At 50.5% G+C, this 23,439-nt stretch overlaps 1 protein-coding gene across 3 annotated transcripts in view; it reads right to left on the reverse strand.

The window, feature by feature from the left end:
• ENTREP2 (endosomal transmembrane epsin interactor 2) overlaps positions 1–23,439 on the reverse strand; it is a 260,590-nt gene that overhangs the window by 9,261 nt on the left and 227,890 nt on the right. For all 3 annotated transcript variants that reach the window (XM_074317911.2, XM_074317912.2, XM_074317910.2), the window contains 3 exons: positions 11,575–11,682; positions 2,693–2,853; positions 1,987–2,122 (listed from right to left, as the gene is read on the reverse strand). In XM_074317911.2, coding sequence (XP_074174012.2) covers positions 1,987–2,122; positions 2,693–2,853; positions 11,575–11,682 — 405 coding nt within the window. The remainder of the gene's footprint in view (positions 1–1,986; positions 2,123–2,692; positions 2,854–11,574; positions 11,683–23,439) is intronic.

The following is a 23,439-nucleotide window of genomic DNA, read 5'->3' on the forward strand; positions in this document are numbered from 1 at the left end:
GACTGCGAGGGACTTCAGGGGGTCTGCCTAAATGGTCCCACCTATGTATATCATACCGCACGCACACTCGCTTCCCTTTCACTGCAATCACTATATGCCAATAACCAATTGTGGAAATCTGTCAAGAATCCTCTGCTAAATCACAAAAAAGAAAAAAGAAAAACAACAACAACAAAAAAACTGAACAATGCCCTAAAGGTTTGCTTCCTTCTAGAACTCTCCCTGTATCTGACCTTCTGGCTGACTCTTTTTTGCAGGGGTGGGTGGCGACTTCGAGACCTGCTACCTGAAAGAAAGCTTCTGGTAATAAAGAAATATAAATAAAACAAGACAAATAAAATCCACCGTGGGACAAGGTCAGAAGGAAATTGGATTTGTTTCATTTTTGGCAGGAGCGTCCCTGCTTCCTTCTGGCTCCCAGTCAAACGTGGTTTCGAGAGGAGACAGCTCCCGGGAGCACATCTATCACCTGTCACAAGCAGAGCGTCGAGGGATTAATCTGAATTTGGCCTTCCCTGATGCCCCAAGCCCCCTCGCCACAGAAAGCCGTGGGGGCGGAAACAGCTGTTCTGTTCACAGAGCATTTTCGATTAAATACAAAATCAGTGGAGAAGGGTGGAGAAGAAAAACAGTTGTGGCACAGAATTTAAGTTGAAATTTGGGTCGAGCACCAAAGGCTCCTCTCATAGCTCCGCCAGGAGACGGGGTGACAGGGCTGTTGAAGGTGAGGCCCCACGCATAACTCAACGTGGGACACTCACAGGCCCGCTTTTATGTATTCTCAGGTAACACTCCTCTGACCAATTACGTAATTCAAAAGTTGAGGCAAGTAGGCCAAGTTCCCCGAATCTCCCTTTGTCTGAGGAAGTTCTGGGGCTAAGACGCCTTGCATGGAAATCCTGCCTGCAGACGCGATTGTCTCCAGAGGCTTGTTGAGCCTGAGTCCCCACAGCTGACAGGTCAACTCTTCCTCCACCCACAGGGGCTCCTGAGGTCTGGGACCTCCTAGCGGGGGGCTGGAGAAAGGACAGATGCTGCCGTCTGCCCTGCTGGCCACGCGGGGCCCTTGATCTCAAAGGGGCGACAGGGAAGGCCGGGCCAGGCCTGCACCGCCTCCTAGCGGTGACTCGGGTGCAAGCGCAGGTCCCGAGGGCGCGGGGGGGGGGGGGGGGGCGGGGGGGAGACCAGCCCGAAGGTGTGCAGTGTGGGCATGTGGGACGCACAGCTCGTGGCCCTGGGCGCGCCCATTGTGGTTTGCCCACCCCCCTCTGCCTGGCGCTCAGGGCCCAGAACTGGTCCTGTTCTCAGCACCCTGCACATGACCCCGCTGCCCCCATCCCTGTGGCTGCCCCGAGGGCCACTGGGTGTTGTGTGACCTTCCCGGGCCTTCACATGTCCTCTCTGATGGTGCCCTTTGACACTCAGCGATGCCCACGATGACGGTACCCAAAAAGGGGCAAGTGACTTTTGCTGAATCAGACCCTACTACGTGCAGAGTCCTTGCTGGGGCCATTACAAACCCCCCACCCCCTCCATGTGCGTGGTACTGCTGTGAACCCCACTGTACAGGTGAGAAATTGAGGCCTCACCAACATACCCCGAGGACCTGTCCAGTCCCACGAGACACACCGGGTGGCTCAGGCACCTCCCGTCTGTACCCCCCAGGCCTTGAGCAGGACCAGGGATCCAGACCTGCTTTCTCACCTCTCCAGGTGACAGTGACATGTAGTCAGGATAGGCCAGAGTCCCCTGGGGACTTGGTCCCTGGCCTGAGCCCCCCAGTTAGAACCTGTGCCAGCCACAGACACACTGGGCAGCGTGAAGCTCAGACTCAGCTAAGGGAGCCAAGGGGGAAAAGCAAATACTGGGCTGGGTCCCCAGGCCTGGCTGGACCTTCTGGCACTTCTGCTCTCGGAGCCCCTCGTGCCCTCTCCACCACAGGGCTAATGAGACCGACCTCCCACAGGTTTGCCGGGCTAGTCTCACCTGGCTGGCTGAGGTCGGGCCCACCACGGCCTCGTAGGGTGGGGGCAGCTCGGCAGGATAGAACAGTCCGGGGCTGTTGATGCGCGTGTCATACAAAGTGCTGAAGGGACAGGGCGCAAAGTCCAGGGTGAGGCCCCTGCAAAGGCAGAGCCACCATACCGTCACTCCCCGGGCTGGAGCCCGAGGGATGGCCACTTCTCTCCAAGCAATCAGAGGTGCTTGTCAGGGTTTCCCCTCACTCAAGTCTCATCCTGTTCATGAAACACAAGCCTAATTCGCTAGGCAGTTTTACCTTTTTTTTTTTTTTTTCTTTCTGGAAAGATAGCGACATTTTCAATGAACTCTATGGCCCAGTCCATTAAAATTAATCATCCAGCCAATTCAATCTTCAATTAAAATTTACATGTTATATTAATGGCTATAATTCAATAGCAGTTCTGTGCTTCATGAGAGCTGCTACTGTCTGCCTGGGTTTTCTTTTTTGTGACCCTGTGAAGATACCATAGAAACTTCTATCTCCAGGCGACTTCTCCTTTCACGGGGCATTCTCTGCTCTCTGATCAAACATGCTTTCCTAGCTTGCTCTCCTCTGCTCAATGTCCCCTCTGAAAACAAGCATGGCCTCTGTCACTTCCACCTCCCCACGGCCACTTCCTATCTCCCTGGTGTCAGCACCAGTTCTGGCGGCACCAACGGAAACACCCACCTGTGGGCATCGGCTGTGGGCGTACAGGTGTACTCAGGAGGGTAATAGGGTGGAGGGGGCAGAGGGGGTACGAACTCATCGAAATCCAGGGTCTGGTGGAGGACGGTGCCGTGGGGTGTCACACAGGCAGGGCTGGCAGAGTGCGCCCTGTGTGGAAGGAACTGGAAAACAGAGATTCAGAGTTATTTGGGACACCTTGTGTGGCTTGTGTCTAATTAAGTTAATTACGCATAAGCTTTAATGATCCGTTTGGAACTTATGTAATTGAAACCATCAAGCCTTGATGCTAAACACACATTTTAAAACAATGGCTCCTTGAGGAATGCCTGGGCTCGGAAGCCTCATTACGCTTTGTTCCTACACTGTTACTCAGAATGCCTCTTTTCTGAGGAAAAACACAGCCTGGGAGGTCTTTCGTTCTACCCCACACTAAATCTGTACCTTCTGATTATGCTACACAAAGCCTGGGGTCAAGAGGGTGCCTGATGTCCAGGGGTCTCTCTCCTCCTGAAGTGTGTTCATGAGAAAACACCAGACCCTCCACATGCTCCTCTCCATCGACTCCCACATTCTTGGAGTGAATTAAGTCTGGGAGGTGCCACCTATTGTTCTCCCTCCTTGGAGTCCGGTGACGTGCACGTGTGCGTTCAAGGCCCTGAGAAGGCCTGCACCGAAAACTCCGTTAAACTGTTAACCCCCGTCACACTGAAACATTTTTCAAATATTTCATCCTAGGCCCACAGTATCTGTATTTTGCAGTTTTAGGGAATTCACACACTTTACACAACACTGCTCTGAAGGAGGAGAATCCTCCATGAGCTCCAGAACATTCCGTGGGGCTAACCTCAAAACCGAGAGGCTGCTTGAGCAACTTGAGATGAAATCACTTGAACAAAATGCATGCTGTCTTCTGCCTAGTTTTCCATTTCTTCCCATCGAAAGGAACGACCAATAACTGCTTCTCTTCCCACCCTTTGGTCACTGCTCCCCAGAGGTGACCTGTGACGTGAAGCCTGAGACATTGCTCCAGTTCCAGTCAACACCTCACTGTGAGAGCCTACAGGTGTGAAAAGGCCCAGTGCTACCTGGGACCTCCCACTGCACAGGGGGTGAGGGGAGGGTGAGACAAGAACCCCGAGTCAACCGTGTATGGCCAAGCAAGGGTACAGCCATTAGGACACAGCTTCCTCATTAACCCTTTGTAAACCCCAGGCTTCTGCGAGCACTGTGCAGGCACCTGGGGTTTACAGAGGGTTAATGAAGAAGCTGGTGTTTGAATCGGCCTGAAAGATTGGCAGGATTTCAATAGCTGGGCTTGCAGGAATGCGTTCCAGGCCCAACGGGAACTAGTGAGCTAGTGAAAGATGTGTTTAAGAACAGCAGATTTAGGTAAGGCTCTGGAAGTGAATTCCTGATTCTGAAGGCCCTGGGGAATTAGGAGCCAGCGAGGGTGCTGGAGCTGGGGAGTGCCTCCCGGCAGCAGTGAGCCTGGTGGTCTGGAGCTGACAGAGGCTGGGATGGTAGAACGTTTATGCACAAGTGTGGATGAGCTCACGACTGTGAATACGGTCCAAGAGGATTATTACTATATGACATTAGCATGCTCTAGACTAATGGAGCAGGAATGGCAGCCATGTCTAAACATGTAACACATCAGACTAAAAAGGGCTCCTGTGGGTCTTCACTCACGGAGCACGCTCCGTGCCTCTCCAGCTGGTCTGACCCGTGGCTCTGTTTGTCTGAAACAGAGGTGACTCAGAGCTACGAGCTGGTGAAGGTGTGCCTGCCGCCCTCCACCTGGAAAGCTGGTAGCCCTGATGCTTCCCGCACAAAGCTGGGTGGTAGGATGAGGCCAAATGATCTTGACATCTAACGGAAATATTTTGAATTAGTCTCTAATCAGAAGTTAGAGAAATCAATGACATCAAGCACGAAACACAAAAGTGGATCCTATTAAAGGTACGATCCCCCCAGGAATGGGGGGAACGAGCATTTCCACGGGAGGCAAGGGGCTCCAGGACCTCCTACTGGCGGGTTTAGTGAGTGGTGCCACACACCAGGGGCATTTTTTTTTTTTTTTTAATATGGGGAACAGTGTGTACTTCCAGGCTTCTTTCCAAGTCAATTTGTTGTCCTTTCAGTCTTAGTTGTGGAGGGCGCAGCTTAGCTCCAGGTCCAGTTGCCGTTGATAGTTGCAGGGGTCGCTGCCAACCATCCCTTGCGGGAGTCGAACCGGCAACCTTGTGGTTGAGAGGACGCACTCCAACCAACTGAGCCATCTGGGAGGCAGCTCAGCTCAAGGTGCCATGTTCAATCTTAGTCACAGGGGGCACTGCCCACCATCCCTTGCGGGACTCCAGGAGTTGATCTGGCAACCTTGTGGTTGAGAGCCCCCTGGCCCATGTGGGAATCTAACCGGCAGCCTTCGGAGTTAGGAGCACGGAGCTCTAACCGCCTGAGCCACCAGGCCGGCTCACACCTGGGGCTTTTTAAAGGTTAAGTGTAAGCGACGGGCTCCGCCTCTGCTCTAAACTCCAGGTCGCCTTTCCAGTGGTGTGGGCCCCATCTTTGTGGAAGTATCTCAGACTCAGTGCGTTTCAAACAGCCTTTTACCCTGGCTCCTCAGCCTGTGTAGTGGGAAGCCCGCAAGTCATGCCAGACCCTCCCCCACCACCCCACAAAAGAAAATACATGAAAAAATCAGGATCTATTCCATGAGGCAGGGTCTGTCTGGAAGCCCAAGGTCATCAGCTCCACACTGTACTCTGAGATGGCAGCGCTGGAAGCGTGCAAACCGCATTTCCCTGAGGCCCTTGCAGTTGGCTTCCTGTTAGGTTCTGCCAGCAGGGGGCGCTAGAGGGAGCTGCTGTCACCTGCTCCTTCCCCACCTTTCCCCTAAGGCGTGGTAGGTGCTTCCCAGGTTGTTCAGCTGTGTGTGACCTCAGAGCCACACCAGGGAACCTTCCACAGCTGGGTAACCAGCTCCCGTATTAACTGTGTTGAAATCCCAAGGGCGAGTTCTTTCCCTCCTTGGGCCTTGACTGGATATCGGGGCTTCACCTCTGTATTTCCTGGGCGCAGCCTGGTGCTGCGGGCACAGCAGGGGCTCAGTATTTGAACCTCCCTGCTCATCTCCTCCTTGGGGGGCATCTAACGTGGTGACTCTGCCTCGGTCTTCTTCCTCTTGAGTTCAGTCTCCACTCTGCTGGCAGAGCTATAATACTTTTAAACCAATCCGATGAGGCCACTCTGCTGAAAACTTCTACAAGAACTCTGCTCCCTGAATCCCATTTATTTCCCAGCTTCCTTACCCACTAACCATCCAGTGTCAAAATACTTCTTCCTCACACCCTACTCTTTGAACCAACCCCAAGTACCAAACACAGGTTGCTCCCTCCTTCCTGGATGCCCACCTCCCTCTCCTGGCAACCTCCCCGCCAGGACCCGCCACACTGCATGCACCCAGCCTCACGTCTACACATTTATCCTGGAGGAAAGGCTGAGCTGGCATTTGGGCGTCATGGCTAGAAAACAGGCCTGAATTGGCTTGTTTCCCAGGGATTCTGCTTGCCCTGGGCCATCTGTGACAGACTGTCTTGAGCCCTGTGGTGACAGAGACACAGCTGTGCCCGGTGAGCGGTGTTCACACACCTGCCGCGAGAGGCATCATTGCCCCACGTGTCATCCACAAGAGGAGCGTGGGGTTCACACCCTGCTGGAGAGAAGCCCCTTCTCACGTGCCTGCTCTGGAGAGGGCAATGCCCAGCTTAGCTGTGCACTGTCCTCCCAGGCGCCTCTGGAACCAGGGGGTGGGGCTGATGAGAACTAGGGCTGCCTGGCCAGCTTCCCAAGGCCCACTTAACAGAGCCCCTAGAATTTGGTTCCATCAGAAGAGTCTGGGGTCTGAGGAGTGTGAGGAGGTCAGGGGCCCTATCTCAAGGCCCGGCCTGACCCCTGAGAGCCCACCAGACAGTGGGCACATTACTGACCCCTCTGAGTCTCAGTCCCCTTCCCTGATCCCACCCGGGCCTTACAGGGCCACAGTGAGGGACACCACTTCGCGGTCACAGACCAAGATGCTGGGGGGTGGGGCTCAAAGGACCGTATGGTACGAATTAGCCCTTTTCACTCCTTATGCCTTCATCTCCTGCCACGGGGCACAGAGGGGCCCTGGAGGGGAGGAGGGCGGGACAGGCCGGCAGGGGTCTGGAGACAAGGGGCCGGCACTCCCAGAACACCTTGGGGTTCTGAGCTGTCCCTTCTCGCCTCTGTGCACACGCGGCCCCAAGCTCCCGACCAGCGCTGCCCTCTCTGGTTCACTGGGGAACTCAGCACCAACTCGCTCAGCATTTCTGCCACATTCTGGTGCCTGAATAGATCACACACACCTTCGAGGTTTCTCATAAGGGCTAAGAAATGCAGGGGAAAACCCTCTTCCTCCAGCCCTCCTGAGACTGGGTAGGAATTAGTGGGACTATTACCACCGAAGTTTTCCTAACTGACCTCTCGTCGCCAACCTGCCCGATGAGCTGGAACCCTCCTCCCTCTGCACTCCAGACCCTGGAGTGATACCTGCTCAGGACACCCCGCTGCTCACCCTGACACCACCCCTGGTGAGCTCTATGCCTGCCCAGGGCCAGTGGTGCATCCCCAAACTGGCTAAGGCCAGTTTTAGTTACTACTATAAATCATAATGAAATAGGAATGCAGACAGGAAAACTTGCTTGTTCTATGAGAACCAAGTGGAATGTTCTGGAAAGACTCTATAAAAGAGAGTAGCTAAGTGGAAACTGCTGCCAAGTTAGGTCTTGGCAAGAAGGCTGTAATAGAGTGGAGAAGAAGAATAAAACACCGAGGGGAGATCTGAGCTCAGATCCCTTCACGTGTCTCACTCCAGATGGTGCAATTTCCATGCAGTTTATACAAGAAATACAACCCGGTACACCAAACGGACCCAAAATCAAAGAAAATATCACGGACCCAAATCAAAAGACTGGTGGATACATGCTCATTGGCATATTTAAAGTCAAAATAAAATGTTCACGGTGTGTGTACATCATTTTTGTAACTGCCTGCTGTCACTAGCTTTTTAGATCCGTCAGACATCCATTGGTTCCAGTCTGACAGACGCGTAGCAGCTACCACCCAGAGGCATTTCTGTTGAACCCAGATCTGAAGGAAGGTCACCGTGGGCCCAGGAGAGCCGGCCTCGGTGGGGAGCTGGAGAGGTGGAGATACTGGTGAAGGTGCCTGACGCTGGGGCTCCCAAGGGCTGGGGTAACCTCCCCCCCGACCGGCCGGCACACCTTACGAGCTCCATGGGAAAGCCCAGTCACCACATCAATGAAAGACAGAGACCTATTTGCCCTTTTTGAAGGAATTCTACTTTACGAGGCATACAACTAGAGTTGGGGACACGCGTGACAGTAATAAAAATGAAGTTAACAAGCCAGCGCCTAATGGAGAACCATGTTATCGCAGACAATCTCCCTTAGGCTACAGTGGCTGACATAAAGTAAGTGGGGAGAAAAATGGTTTAATGGAGAAATAGGATTACACTTAAGAAATGAAACCAAAGATATGAGATTACAGACACTTCGGAGGTAAAAGCTTTCCCCATTAAAATATATCGATAATCTGAATTTTACCATCAGATAGCCCCCTTGCCACTAATTCCAAACACATTAGAGTAATTCAGCTTTATAAATTCTGACAGCAGGCGTAACACGTTGCATTCATTATGACTTCCAAAAACTGTTAATTATCACAAAATGCTGACGAACAGAAATAAGATAGGAACGCTGGGTTCTTTCCTATTATGGGTTCTTGCCAGGCTGTGAAGACTGCTGAGTCCTGGTCTGCTGTCTGGCGTGCCCCGCGGTCTTTCTTGCATGAACAATACTGGGAAGACATCATCTAACTTCCCATTTCTGCTCTTAGAGCGGAGCTAGACCTGGGAGGTCCTTGTGAAGCAGCGTGTGTTCAGACACCCCCTAGACGTTTGTCGGTTTTCAATCCCAACTCCTCACAGCTGTTTTCCCACGTCTAAATTGACAGCAATGTATTTAGTGACCCTCTTCCACTGTGGCTTTCCAAAGCACTGGATTTTGCTATAACAGAAATAAGGATCTTTCTGCACTCACACCTCACTGGTTTGCATAGTGCTAGAATAAGCGCTTAGAATCCAAACACCACACGGAGAGAATGGCCACGTGACCCATGACCTCTGTGTCACGGGGCAATGCAGGTATTCAGACATCGCTCTGTGTAGCCCTAGAGGCACGTCCATCGAGTTCCGGGTTATAAAATCCAGAGTAATATGAGTGGTGCGAGACTATTTTGGCGAAAAAGAAGGGATCAATGAGGGAGGAGAAGGAAGGAAAGAGGGAGAGATGGAGGGAGGCGGGAGGGAGGGGAAGGAAGGTAGGCTATTTACATATGTTAACAGAAGTACCAAGAAACCAAGAAAGAAATGGAAGGACTCCTTACAAAGTGTCCTCAGGAGAACGGGGTAGAAGGCAGACCAATGACATCTTCTTTGCATCTCTCTATATTTTACTTGTCTCACTGATCATATATTACTTCTTTAATTAAAGAGTCTAATGAAATGAAGGAAGAAAACTAAAGTCAATTACAGCTCAATAAAACTGGGGGAAAAAAGAAAACAAATTTTAATTAAAAACAGCTCCGCAGGCATCCCCATGAAAACTCGGGTCCGGGTTCCACCAGGACACAACCGAGGACGCAGGCTGTGTGACCAGCCCCGCGCAGCCTCTGAGCCCGTGCTCAGTGCTGACCTCCACATGGCCACCACGCGTTTCCAAAGCCCCCTCTCAGACACATGGTTTCAGAGGCCCTGGGAGGACAGCAGGGCACAGTCTTCTCAGAGCACAGCGATGGGCTCAACGCCATGCACTGGTCCCACCGGCGCCAAGGTCATCCCTCCCGCCTGCCCGCGGTTCTGAAGGTCAGCAGCACAGCCAGGGCCTTAGAAGCACAGCAGAGCTTTGCTTGTTCCCCAGCCCGTGCTCATGACGGGAGGACGCGCAGCAGGAATTGTGGTGATTTCTGCTTCCGAGCCACAGGTTAGAAGCAAGCCAAGTACTTAGCGACAAAACCACCAGGGCTGGGAGGGCCGCGGCTGTGACAGCACTGCCCTTCCTACAGCACTTTACAGCCGACGAAGGACATCACGGACCCCTGCTGCAGTGTCCCAGTAACAGAATGACATCCCCTCCACATTTAACGATCAGCATGGGTCCCCTCACTGAGCACTCGCCAGGTCTCCCCCGAGGCCCATTTCCTAGGCGAGGACGCTGAGGCTGGCGGCGCTTCAGTGACATGTCCAGAGTCACCTGCATCACAGGACAGGTGGGAGTCCAGGCCTATAGGAGGCAGAAGGACCCCACACACCAGGGTACCACTCTATGTGCTTTTATAGCGACGGGAGACTGTTACTTAGCTGGTGATCTCCATTTTAGTGCTTGAAACCAGGGAACGCACACGTGGAGCATTTACAACCCTTTGGTGCTGCAGGTTTGGTCACACTGGTGTGATATTTACAGATCAAGAGGAAAATGTGCTGAGCTGAGGAGAACCCCGTGGTAGTTAACCTTTCCTTTACGCGACACGCTGGAGAAAATCACCGACATGAGGCCCCAGTGAGCAAGGCCACGAGGTTATCGCCGCTGAATAACTGCTTAATTAGCTACCTTTCGGAAAACGGTGACCTCTTGGAAAGGCCAGCCTGCTGTGACAGCTGTGTGGATATGCGCTGCGAGAAAGGCTGCATGCTGCATACGATTAGCACCAATAAATTTTTAATATCTTGGTAACGATGCTCCCTGGCCGTGTATCGTGATTAACTGACGTATTGCCACCGGATGGATGAGAAAGAGCAAATAAAACAGATGACTAAAGAATAACTTACTTTTTCTTGCATGAGACACAGAAAATGTTGGGGAGGAGGCATGGGAGATCTCAAAAGGGGCAAGTCAAGAGAAACAGAGAGAGAGAGATGGAGAGAGAGAGAGAGAGAGAGAGAGAGAGAGAGAGACAAGAGACACAGATGGACAAAGATAAAGAGAACGACAAAGAGAGAGACATGGAGAAAGACAGACACAAAGACAGAAACAGAGAAAGAGAGAAGAGAGAGAGAGAGAGAGGATTCCTACCCTTGGCATTAAAGAACATCTTTCCTTCTTACAGTACCTGCGGTGGTAACACGCTGAATGGTGGGCTGTGTTCCAGTCACGGTGAAGAGGAGCCTTCCTTAGTTACTAAGCAAGCACTTAGGAATATGTATTAAGAAGTGTGTGACCCCCGCTCTGAGCCCATTGCTCCCCCTGGGGAGCAGTAATTCTTCCTCTGAGAGACCCTGGCCAGAGGGTCAAATGCTGGCCAGCCAGTAACCTGCCACTGGGTAATGAGCTCAGCGTTAATTAGCAAATCTAAACAGCACTGATCAGCAGTGTTTCAACTTGAGAAGAGTTCATTTCCTAAAAGACCTTCCTTCATTAAAGTTGCATTCTGAAGCCTGAGGAAGGAGCCTTGCTCTGGAGGTGCCGGGGCCAGCAGACGTCTAGGACGACAGGACTAAAAGGACTCAGGGGCACCCAGCAAGGTGACAGGCGTCTGCTAATATGGAGCTCCAATGACACCTAAGGTAAACGCATCAACGGCACCAAATGTGCCAACTCTGTCTTCCAGAGGGCAGCATGAAGGGACCGCCAAGGGTCACGAAGCCCCCGGCCCCCATGGGACTATCGTCCTCAGGGCTTCTGGTTGGAGCCAGAAGTGCCCACTCTCATGGTTCTACCGGCTGGCAGAGGAAGGGCTCAGGTCCGCCACGTGGCGTGTGCTCTGGGAGGAGGGCCACTCACCATCTGCAGGACGTCAGAGGAGACCATCTGCATGCAGCACATGGCGGTGGCCAACGCACACACGATGGTGGACAGGACGTTGAGGGCGCACACGCTGAACAGGAGATCCTGCGAGAAAAGACGAAGGAGAAGGTCAGCCTCACCCTGCAACCCAGGGGGCGGGATCTCAGCATTGCTGTCAGGGTCCAGAATCAGTGTGACCGGCTGCCTCCACTTAATGGAGGCTTTGAGATTTTAAATTTTTTTCCCCATCATTAAATCTGACCTTTACATGCCTATGTATCGAAGTCTCCATAAAAACACCAAAACCTAGGTTCAGAGAGCTTCCGGGTGAATGAATATGGCAACGTCGAGTAGAGTGATGGGCCTGGGGAGGGCACAGAAGTCTGTAACCCCCCCCCCCCCACTCTGCACACACAACTTGCTCTCTGCATCTCTCCCATCTGGCTGTTCCTGACTTATCTGCTTTTATAAAAAACCAGTAATCCAGTAAGTGAAAACAAAACAAAACAAAACAAAAACCCTGGTCTTTAATAGAGACACATTTGTTTATTTTTTTTTTGCAGTGCTGGTTAAATTATTCTGAGATACTAAATGACGTATTTTACAATTTTGGTAATTATTAGGTAGTTACTGTCTAAGGAAATTTTGAAATGGTCAACACTTAAGTAGGCAGGCAATCTTTATCCATCACAAAATAGAACTTGAATTTGGGCAAGTATTTAATAAAATACGAAGTTTTTAAATTGTACTTTTTATCTTGAGATAACTGTAGATCGACACGCAGTTATAAGAAATAATACAGAGAGATCCTGTGTACTTCAACTCACTTTCCCCCCAGTGTTAGAATCTCGCAAAACTATAGCACGGTATCATAGCTAGGATTGACAATTATACAGTCAAGAGACAAACACAACCCAAGGACACCCCCCACACACATACACACTTTGCTGCCATTTTATAGATACACCCACCTCTCTCTCTCTGTTCCCCATTCATTCTCCCTTTCCCAACCCCTGTCAACATTTTCAGTCTCCATTTTTATAATTTTGTCATCTCAACAGTGGTATACAAGTGGAATCATACAGAATTAGCTGTTTTCACTCAGCTTAATTCCTTAAGATTCATCCAAGTATTTTATTTCTTTCCAATTTGTATGTCTTTTATTTCTTTTTCTTGTCTTATAGCACTAGCTAGAACTTCAAGAACTACAAATAAGAATAAGATGAATAAGATGGTGAGAACATATATCTTTGTCTTGTGCTCTACCTTAGAAGGCATACTTACTTCATGGAGTTTTATCTGTCCAAGTGCAATTCATTCTTCTTTAGGAAATTTACTCTCAAATCCATGCCAGAAATAGGAAGAAAATAACCATGATTCACAAAAATGACCAAAGATTTAGACTAATGTTACGTCCTTCAATGAAATCTTATTCATACACAAATATAAAAAATACCAAAAATGCTATCAGGAAAAATGCATCTTTCACCAAAACACTATAGTTTAATGAGGTTAGTTTTAATGATATGATCAAGGCGTTGACAAATCCTCAAGAAGAGGTGAGAAATACTCGTTGTGTAATATTTCCTCATTATACATGCATTGTGGATGTATCCAAACGACTGCTTGGTCTGGCAGCAATCCCGGGGCTTGCTCATGTATACGTGAGCCCATGCATTCTAATCTATAGCATCCTTTCAGAAAGTCCCCCAATCTCCTATAAATTGCATATGACTACAGAAGTCATGGTTCAATCCCATTCCTCAGAACTTGCTCGTTTGTCCTCAAGGCCACCTTGTACAATGGCCCAAAGACATGTTATTATGATAATATTACAGAAAACAGAGTTAACAAAACATAAACACATTCCTAAGGTTATCCAGCCCAGTGCCAGTGTGAAGACAGAGAACGAAGTCTTGCTTTTAAGATGCGTAAGGTGCAACTGAAGCAGGGCTCGGTCTGGGGCTAATTATTCTCCTAGAGGTAAGATTGTTCCGAGCCCTTGAACAATGTGTGAACAGGTCGTACACCCAGACGTGTGTGAGCACCACACACTGTTATCTCTAAGGTTTGGGATGGTTCTTTTCCAAAACTCAAGTAGTTTCTTCATGTGCATGGGCGAATCGGGATTCAGCTGAATACTCCAAGGGTCCTCTCTTGGTACAGTCCTCTCTCTCCTGAGAACTCTGGTCTCCAGGCCTTTGCCACCCTCGGATTCTCAGCTCCGTCTCCAAACGCAGGGAATCTTTGGGGACCCTCCTGAGTCCCCCTTCCTTGTCCTGTGACCTGGACCCCCTCTCAAGGCAGTAAGTTGGGGCCATTACAGGGTTCGCCTCATTTGTTGACCATATTTCAGGGATCACTGTCCTTCATTGCTGGATGGTCACTGTCTTCATATTTTGTGTTTTTTTGTTTTTTTTTTGGGTTAGGTTGTTTTCTATAGGGGTGTTGAATCTGGGTGAGACCTAGTCTCTGTAACTGCATCTTGGACAGAAGCTCTTGGTGGCTTTCTGGGTTCAGTTTTCTAAGTGGCTGCAGCAGGGCTCAGACAATTGCCTGGAGTGTCCTGTCCAAGGCGACTATGGCCATCTCACGTGTCCTTCGTGCTCCTGCAGCCACGAAAGATGGGGCGGGATGGGCGCCCATTGTGGGAACAACGGCACGGGTGGGTTGGAGAGGGGCTACGGAGACTGGGTTTTGCTTTGTAGGTGGTGAGGCACCTCTGAAGATATGCAATGTTGGGAAAGAGAGAACACAACCTGTTTTCACAAAGGATTGAGGAACATGCCTTTTCCAGGGCCTTTTTACATTTGTGTATGAATAAGATTTCACTGAAGGCCATAACATTATTCTAAATCTTCCAGCAAAGAAAATGGGATGGAGTCAGTGCTCAGTCAACACCTGCTAAAGGGACAGGCTGGGAATGGGGTTGACCAGTTAGACACTGCTCAGAGAGGATCCTCCAGAGCACGGGGCGGAAGCAGGGAAACTGGGAGTGACAGCACATGGAGGCTGAAACCAACAGGGAGCAGCTACTGACTGGGGCAGCTGGGATGCAGGAGAACGGCTGGGAGATGATTTGAAGATACACACGGGGATTGGGAGCATGAGATGCCACAGCTGTGCCAGCGGCTGTGGACGAGCAGCAGCCATAAAAGGAGAATGACCCATGGGGTCTGGGACACAGAGAGGCAGAGTTGCTAGGGCCTGTCCCGCCGATATGCTACTGATTGGCTGGAAATGTGGGTCTGAAGCTCAGGGCGGAAGGCGGGACTGGAGGTGAGTAGCAGGGGTGTCTCTATAGGGTCAAGCTGTGCCTTCACCTTGGGGACGCCCTTGGTGTATCCGATGGCTCTGGGTTCTCATTCCCGTCTCCAGACCCACCAGACGCCCTTGAGAAGAGGGCATTCTTGGATGAACTCACCATTCTCACCTTAAACATACACAGGAAAATCACCGGAGACAGTATGTGGAAATCTTAATTATATATTTCTATCTTTAGGGAGCAATTCAAAATCACAACTAACATAATGGCACCTCTTATTGTATCATCATTAAAAATATAAAAACTACCTTTACTGTGTCCTCAATCTAGAAATTTCAGTCTACTGACCACAGTCCAGGGACATTGAAATGAACGCCCTTCTGAAAATACATGAATTTTGCACATACGCTCATTTGCAACCAAATAAAACAGAAAAGAAACCCAAACCATAGGCTTTTGTCTGAATATGCACAAGGAGAGTCACACTGCTTTACATCTCAGGTCTCCTGGAGGGTCCTCATTTCCAACACACGCCAGAAACGCTGTTTTGTTCTTTTTCCAGCTGTTTAAATGCTTGGGTTTTCTCTGGGTAACTGCACACTGCCTGGAATTGTGTTTATGTGTTTCCTCGGAATTCTCTTTCTGATATAAATAATGCCTTTACCCTTGCCTCCTGACGGCTTTATCAGAGAGTTCTCTGCCAGCTCTGAAATCCACATTCTATAAAGTCTCTTCACAGGGTCAAAGTGACAAGTGGGAAAACGAGGCAGGTCTTTCACTGTGATCCTGAGTCTTGGTGCTAGCCATTGCGCACACTTATGATGAGAAAATTATGGAAATCATATATACAACAAATCATGTATAAAACAAAAACAAGAGGGGAAAATGATTTTACTTAGGTAAACCTACAAACGAAGAATTCTTTTATAATTCCCTCCAGCCCAATTCTGAATATTAATAGCACAATGTACAGAGAAAGGTGACAGCCGTGAGAAATGACACATTAAGAAACATTAAAAATTCAGGATTTTGATTCCTTCGGTTGCCAGAAATATTGTTGTCCAGGGGGCAAATGGTCTTATATTCACTTCTATTAGTTCATTCACCAGTTTGTTTGTTTTTTTACTTTTTTTTTTTTTAAATCAAAAAGAGATCTCATAGGAGAACAGTCAGCCAAGGTATAACAATGGGAAATAAGAAAAGGCACGTAGCATAAAAAATAAGTGATGGAACCAAAGGCCAATAGTAATTGTGTGTTGTAATTACTAGGGCTGCGGCAGGGCTTTATTTGAATTGTCCGACTGAAGCTTTCCACTTACATGACACAATGACACTATCTTTGTGGGTCTCTCATGGCAGCAACAGGACTTAAATGTGGGAAAACAGGATGTTAGACGAGGTAAGATGCCGGAGACCATGCCTGTCACCAACCCCTGCCATATTCAAGGTGGGGGAGGGCCACGCTCCACGACTTCCAGAGTTGAAACCTCCTACACGACATGCACTCATAAGCAGACTGGTCTGCGCTGAGCCTGAAGCAAACATATGAGTAGCACCAAATCCTGGACACATGGTCTTCCATCACCAGCCCGAACCGAAGCACTCTCTGTGTTTCTTTTCCATCTGTCCCTCGCTTTCCACATCGGGAACAATGCAGCTCAAATCTTCAGTAACACACACACCTGGACAGCTTCCCCAGCTTCCCAACCTCTCTCTCTGCTTCTGCTAACTCGCCCTACGCGGCGGAGTCTTTCAAAGGGCTCTCTGAGCAAAGTTATTTCTTACCCGCCTCCGCCTCTCAGATCCAGATGTGGTTCCATTTTTGAGGCCCAGGTGGAATCTCATTTCCTTCAGTGTCCTCTTCTCACACGGCTCACATCGCAAGGGATTTTCCTTCCTTTGAACTCCCAGGGCAACCTGCACCGTTTTTTCTCTGCTGCCTCACGACGTTAGACGATGGTGGCGGACTGCTCCCTGACATGTAAGGCCATGTAAGGCAGATGTGCACTGGGAGCTGCCTGCGAGTCCCTGCTGGACATGCCAACAACTGCGGTAGGCCTTCTCTTCACCGGGCCCAGTTCCCAGGGTTGCGCTTGCAATGGGAAACCTTGAAGAAAGAGGTAGCATCACCGCCCCTACACGAAGTCCCGGTTTACTACGAAGGCAGCAGACCCCCCCCCCCAGCTCAGTGTTCCTCTCTTGTAATGTAGCCGCCACCTGTGCAGGCACCATGGGGGGCCTTGTACGTCACGCCCGGAGACTCGGGGGCCATGGGGAATTGACACAACCCAACACGAAGCTCCGGCTCCTGCATTTGTCGTAAGTAATAAAGTCTCTTGTCTCTAAACAAAGTGTCTCACGTCTTCTGCCAGGGAAGGAACAGTGAACGTAACACCTGGTTTGTTGTCTGGAAAGTGGGTAAAAACCTCAGAGCCCCCACAAATCCTGACAGTATATTCCACCTCCATCTCGAGAGCACATCAAGAGCTGAGAAGAGTCTTCTGCGTTCTCTATAGAATATCTCATTCCAAATAGGTAAATATTTGTCTGAAAATGTATAAAATATTTCATGGTTCTCTCCTGATTTTTAAATTCAGACCAGAAGAAAACGATATGCTTAATTTCCAATTTCCAACCACACACAGAGGAAAATACCCCTACCAGCTTTAAATAAAGTAATGCATAAGCAAGACTCTACAAAAACTCTGTGCAAAACTCTAGTTGGTAGTATGATCTGTGTATGTGTGTGTAAAATTTGTGACTTCTAGTTTCCATAAAATTTCTCGAGCAAAGAGCTTGCCCTGGAACAGATCCCAGGCCGTTTAATTTGTCTCTGCAGAAAGCAGTTCTTATAGGTCTGGGTAGCTAGCTTGAATACTGATGGTACAAAAAGAGCTAAAATTAGGCTGTCCTATGGAGAAGGTAAGTGATTCATGGGGAATCTGTGAGAGGTGTAATTTCAAGACGCAAACATCCCATGTAGGAGCTCTGCAAATTGAAGCCAATTCTGGCCTTGCGTTGCCCTCGCAGGCACCATCCATAACCCAAACCCTCCCACCAGAGGACAGGTTCGCTCCTCACATGATTTGTGTTGTTTATTCAATGGCACTTTTAACTTTGAGCAAGGACCCAGGAGGAAATTTACACCCTCCAGAACTGTACCTTCTGTGGTCATTCAAAGCCTGTTTTCTGCCCTTTGCAGCAAAAGCTTTTAGCCTTTCGTGGATGGATGTAAATTGCCTAAACTCTAATCTGTGTAAATAATTTGAATTCATAGACTACAGATTTACTTATAGTTCCATCAAGTTTTAAGGTCAAGAAAACTATTTGTGCCTAGTAAGGGGCTTGGCATCCCCAGGGCTCCGGGCAAACCACAGAGAAAGGGGCACAGACTGCTGTCAAGATGGGAGCGACCCTCTGAGTAAGGGAGAGGACGGGGTGAAGTGGACCCCAGAGTAAACCAGCCACACCAGCTCCACGGGACTGACCAAGCGCAGGCAGGAGAAGAACAAGGCGACCTCCCTCAGAGCCTCCCCTGCCCTTTACCCAGAGGGACTAGACCCACGGGGTCGGGATGGAAGTGTCCCAGACCTCACCCCACAGAGGCCAGGACGCAAAGAGTAAAGAGGAACCACAGTCCCCTCCACAGAAGGGGCATCTAAACTGCACATGGACTGCAGCTTTGAATGGAACAAAAGTCAATGTCAAGAACTGAAAGTGACCAGAAGGTTAGAGAAACTGCCCAAGCAGCGCACGTTCCTTAAGGAGGAGATTGCGTGTGGCACAGCAGGAGGCAGTGACGGACGGTGACACCTAAGGATTCAAGTCACCAGGGAAGGAGCTGTGTAGAGCATGGGCCACAAGGCCCACGGAGGAGGTGACTGGGTGCTGCTAAAACATCTCAGGGGCTTCAATGTCATCTGCCATTGGTGCGAATGACAGTGGGCCATGCGATGTTTTCTGTGTTTTCACAGGGAATGGCTTGCAAGTAAATTAAAAAAAAAAAAGGAAGAAAATATGACCAGACTTGGTTGGCAGTGTTAGACGTTATGCTGTGTTTACTGGAAAGCCGTGTAGAATCTTTGTTCAAACGCTCTCAGTAGTGTGGTCTAGAAACCAGCGGTGACCAAGGTGTGCAAACGGCCCACGTGCGGCACACCAGGGCACACCTCAGCTGGCTGCGATGGGCTGCAATTACTGTCTGCATCTTCTAACACAGAAATAATAATTCCTCGAGGAGATAAAGAGCAGCAGCGTGTCTGCGCGCATGGAAGATCCCTTGTGTACCTCCTTTGCTTAGGAGCTGAAGGCCACTGAGGTTGGAGCCACTTACAAGAAAATCTCAGCATTAAAAGAATTGACTAGTTGGCCCTATTAATCCACAGTCACAAGGCCAGGGACCAATCTGGACTTTGGGAATTAGATCAAAACAGTAAATTACTGCCCCGTCGTTATTTATTGATTTAGCTCTGACTATGCAGGATGTTCATCGATTGAGTCATTACCTGGGTAAGCACCGTATTAATCCAGTCTCCTCCACTTGGCACCTCCGCACCGAACTCCAGGGAGAGCGGCGACGCGGCCCTCTGAACAGAGGGTGGTCAGCGGTGAAGAGCCCGTGAGAGACACGAGGGCTCAGGCTACTGTCATTGTACAGGGGTCTGTACCCCAGGGGGGCACAGGCCAGCGGGTACACAAGAGAGAAAACAAGTGGGAGCCCCACCCCTGGGGAGAAGGCAGAGGAAGAGCAGAGAGGATAATAGGAACACAGGACCCCTTCCCTTCTAGAATGCTCTTTGTTCTTGTTTAACGGCAATGCCATCGGTGTGGTTGGGGGAGCCAAAACCTTAGTGTCATCCTCGGTCCCACTCGCCCTGCGCACCTCCTCCGTGCCTGTCAATACAGCTACCTCAGCTGGCTGCGATGGGCTGCAATTACTGTCTGTATCTTCTAACACAGAAATAATAATTCCCCGAGGAGATAAAGAGTGTTTGCGCTCATGGAAGATCCCTCGTGTACCTCCTTTGCTTAGGAGCTGAAGGCCCCTCCTCGGTGCCTGTCAATACAGCTACAAAGCTCACCAGGGCTCTGTTCTCTGCTCCAGCTGCGCCAGCCCCCGCCGAGCCTCCACCTCTTGCTGGACCAGTGGCCTCCCAGCTCCCAGGCTCCACTCCTGCCCACGAGCTGTGCGTGCTCCAAAAGCCACCAGAGGACCTGCGTCCTGTCCCTCCCAGCTTAATCCCTGCGAAGGGATGCTGGCGGCAGGGGATAAAACCTCTGCTCCTTGCCTGGCCTGCCCCCCTCTCTCTCCAGCCCCCCTCTGCCTCGCCACCATGCCGGCTGTGGTGGCGTCCTGTTCTCTCCACAGACCAGCTCCCAGGTGGGCATCTGGCACTGGTTCTGAGCCACTGGCCGAGCTCTCTCTGGTTCCCAGCTTGGGCAGGTGTCCACTCCTGGGTCAGTCAACTGTGACCAGGAAGGCAGAGTCCTGCCCAGCGACGGACTGAGCAGAAGGGCCCAGGAGGGTGCTAAACGGTGGGGCTGCTTTAGACCAAACCCTGGTTCTGCGGGGGCTCATTATGCGATGCCAACTCCATCCCACCGTCCGCCTCTACACGCCTACGATAGAAGCTGGCCCCCAACACAAAGCTCTCCAGTCCCCTTTGCGTCACCCCCCCACTACACCACAGGAAGACTCCGGCCCCTCTCTACTCGTGGGTATGTGGCTCTGCGTGCCGACTCACTGCCCTGGGCCCCATTCCTCATCTGTGGGGTGAGGACTGGCCTAGAATCGAGACGGAAGCAGGTGGAGCCCTGAGGAGCTGGCCACGAGAACCCTCCTGTGGTGTCAGGTGGGCTCACGCCTGGAAGGTTCTAGAACGTAGGGGAGGAAGTCACCCGGTCAGGGAAGGCAGGAAGACACCATCCATTTTGCTGTCTTGTATGACTGCTTATCTCATATTTGGTTTTATTTCTGTCAACTGAGAAATTCATCCCTCAATTCATCCCTGGGGCCCAGAGGGCCTCCATGACCCAAATAAGTAAGTTATTTGTCTGTAGACAATATGAAGCATTCTCAGGTATTTAACAGGTGTAAAAATACCCTTTTGCCATTGAAACTGATTCTATATTGTTGCTCCTTTTGTTCAACTGAGGGAAGAAAAGCATTCTACTGTTTGTCCACTTTTCATGCTTCTGCTGGTTTTCTGACTCCCAAGGTTCCGTCCCAAGGTTCCGTCCCATGGCTACTTAGCTTACTCCCCCCACTGCAGTGACGGGGAGTGAGGTTGATTAAAGCCCAGGTGGCTTAAGAATGAAGTTAAAGAGAATGAAGAGACTCATGGGAAATACCGAATAACACACAGACGTAATTTAAATGATCTTATTAGCCTTTTGCCTCTTGCATACTTTGAAACTATTTATAACCAGAAGCAACATTCCCCATCTGTATTTCACTGATATTCCAACATTTCTTTAAAGGTATAAGCATGTCTCTTTTCCTCATGGCATCCAGACTAGACCATTTTCCTTAAATGCCCTGTAGGGGCTGTTCAAAGATAAACTGAGGCACAGTCAACATTTCAAGAGTGTATCTGAGCAAACATTGATTCGAATCAGATTGGGCCAGACCAATGGTGGTTAGGAGAGCTTCACCGACAGGAGCTGGGGAGAGGATTTTATAGAGGAGACGCAGAAGCAAAGCAAGGAAAGGATCCGACTGGCTGTAGCTCATGCGGCTGCCATATTTGGGACAGCCCATTTGCCGCTTTGTGATTGGTTGTTCCTGAGTTTCATTTTCTTGGATTAGAGGGCAATGACTGCAGCTCACCAAGGCAGCCTTGTTTAATTCCGTTAACAGGCCACAGTAGACGGGGAAAGAGGGAGTGTGCATTCACTGGACTCCGGGAGAAGGAACCCCCCACCCACACCCTCCTCAGCCCCCACCTGCACCCACACCCTCAGTGTGCAGGGCTGTGTGGGCCCCTAGTGCACTCAGGAGGGGCCACGAGGGACAGGCCATCCCGGGTCACGCGAGGTCACTTTCGGAGCAAGGAGGCCAGTACTGCCCAGTGGGAAGAGGGCGCGGGGGAGAAGAGGCGTGAGAGTGGAGGGAAGGCGTCTCCATCTGCCCAGCGGAGGGCACAGGACCGAGGGCACAGGAGCTGTAGGCTGGGCCCTGTGGGCTCTCGCGTGGCCACGGAACCCCCATGAAGGGTGGGAACCCCCAGGAGCCCACAGTCACGTTCAGGTCCCGGTCCTCCCAGACCCCTGGACCACAGGCCACCTCAGTGGGCCAGCACCCCGGTGGCTTTAGAATATCTTCATCTCGCTCGCCTCCCGGGGGTCAGGCTTTGTCCGTTTTACCTCTTGAGTCTTTATCCCATCCAGGCCCTCTTTTCCTCCCTGCTGTGGTCCTGCAGGTGGGCCCTCACTGTCTCTGCCCAAACTGGCCTCGGTGACTCAGTCCCGCTGGGTAATCTATGCCTATAGGAAATCTGGCCATCACCTCCTCTTCCCCCCACACCCCAAACACTTCGTGGCCCCGAATCGTCCGCAGCTATGACTCTAGCTCCCCTGTCTCCGTCAGCTCCCTGGCTTTTTAGGAGGTGGCGTCCAGGGGAGAGGGTGACTAACAAGACACATGGAAGGAGGAGAAGGATACGGAGGGGTGACCCCAGCTCCCTGACCCCAGCAGCCGGGAAAGAGGTGATGCCATTACTAAGACACTGGCTAGGAAGTCTCAAACATGAGCAATGTTGGAGAGGGGACGGGAGCTGAGATGAGGGGTCCCGTTTGGGAGCCGCAGGATGAGGACAGCGGGCGTGACCCACAGGGTTCCCCTCCCCTGTGAGCCTCTGCCAGTCACTCCAGTGGGAGCTGCAAAAGCTCAACGGCTCGGTGGCAGCTTCCTGAACTGGAAGGACACTGCTTTCATTTTAAACTCTGTTGAAAATCAAGGTACTAGGTGCTTTCTGGAATATGCCATAAGTGCACCCTATGAATCAAAATGCCAGAAAATATTGGTTCTTGTGTTATTTATACCAGGGGTGCCAAAACAATATATACAAGTGGACACTTTGGTCAACGTTGCTCAAGCAGTGGTTCGCCGTCATCAGAAGTGTCTGGATGCTGATGGGAACCACTTTGAGCACCTCTTGTAATTGCAGAAGTCACACGTGAGTTGTATTCGTCTTTTGTTATCGGTATATATTGAGTATTACAATTTTAATACAGTTTTCCTTTCTTAAAATGCGTACACTTTTTTTTTTTGCACCCGCTGTATGTTTTCGGTTCACACAGCTATGATGACCAGTTGTCAGGAATTTACACTTTGCTCATATGTATGTTCTTTCTTCTCTCCTTCCCTCCTCTCCTTCCTCCAGCACGTATTGCCTGAGCGTGCACAGCATACCGAGCACAGAGATGAGAGGAGGACAGACGTAGCCCTGCACTCCCAGACTCGCTCTAGAAAAACACACACAAGCCAGGCCTGGCCGTGCTCCAGAAAAGCTTCCAAGGCTTGGGTGCCATGAAACCTAGCAGCACCCTAACTGGGGGGCACGACTTCTACGTCGAGAGGAGTGAGACAAGCGCAG

This window comes from Rhinolophus sinicus, chromosome 13 (assembly GCF_057876585.1).
Source record: "Rhinolophus sinicus isolate RSI-liver-muscle chromosome 13, RSI-T2T, whole genome shotgun sequence".
NCBI classification, from domain to species: Eukaryota; Metazoa; Chordata; class Mammalia; order Chiroptera; family Rhinolophidae; genus Rhinolophus; species Rhinolophus sinicus.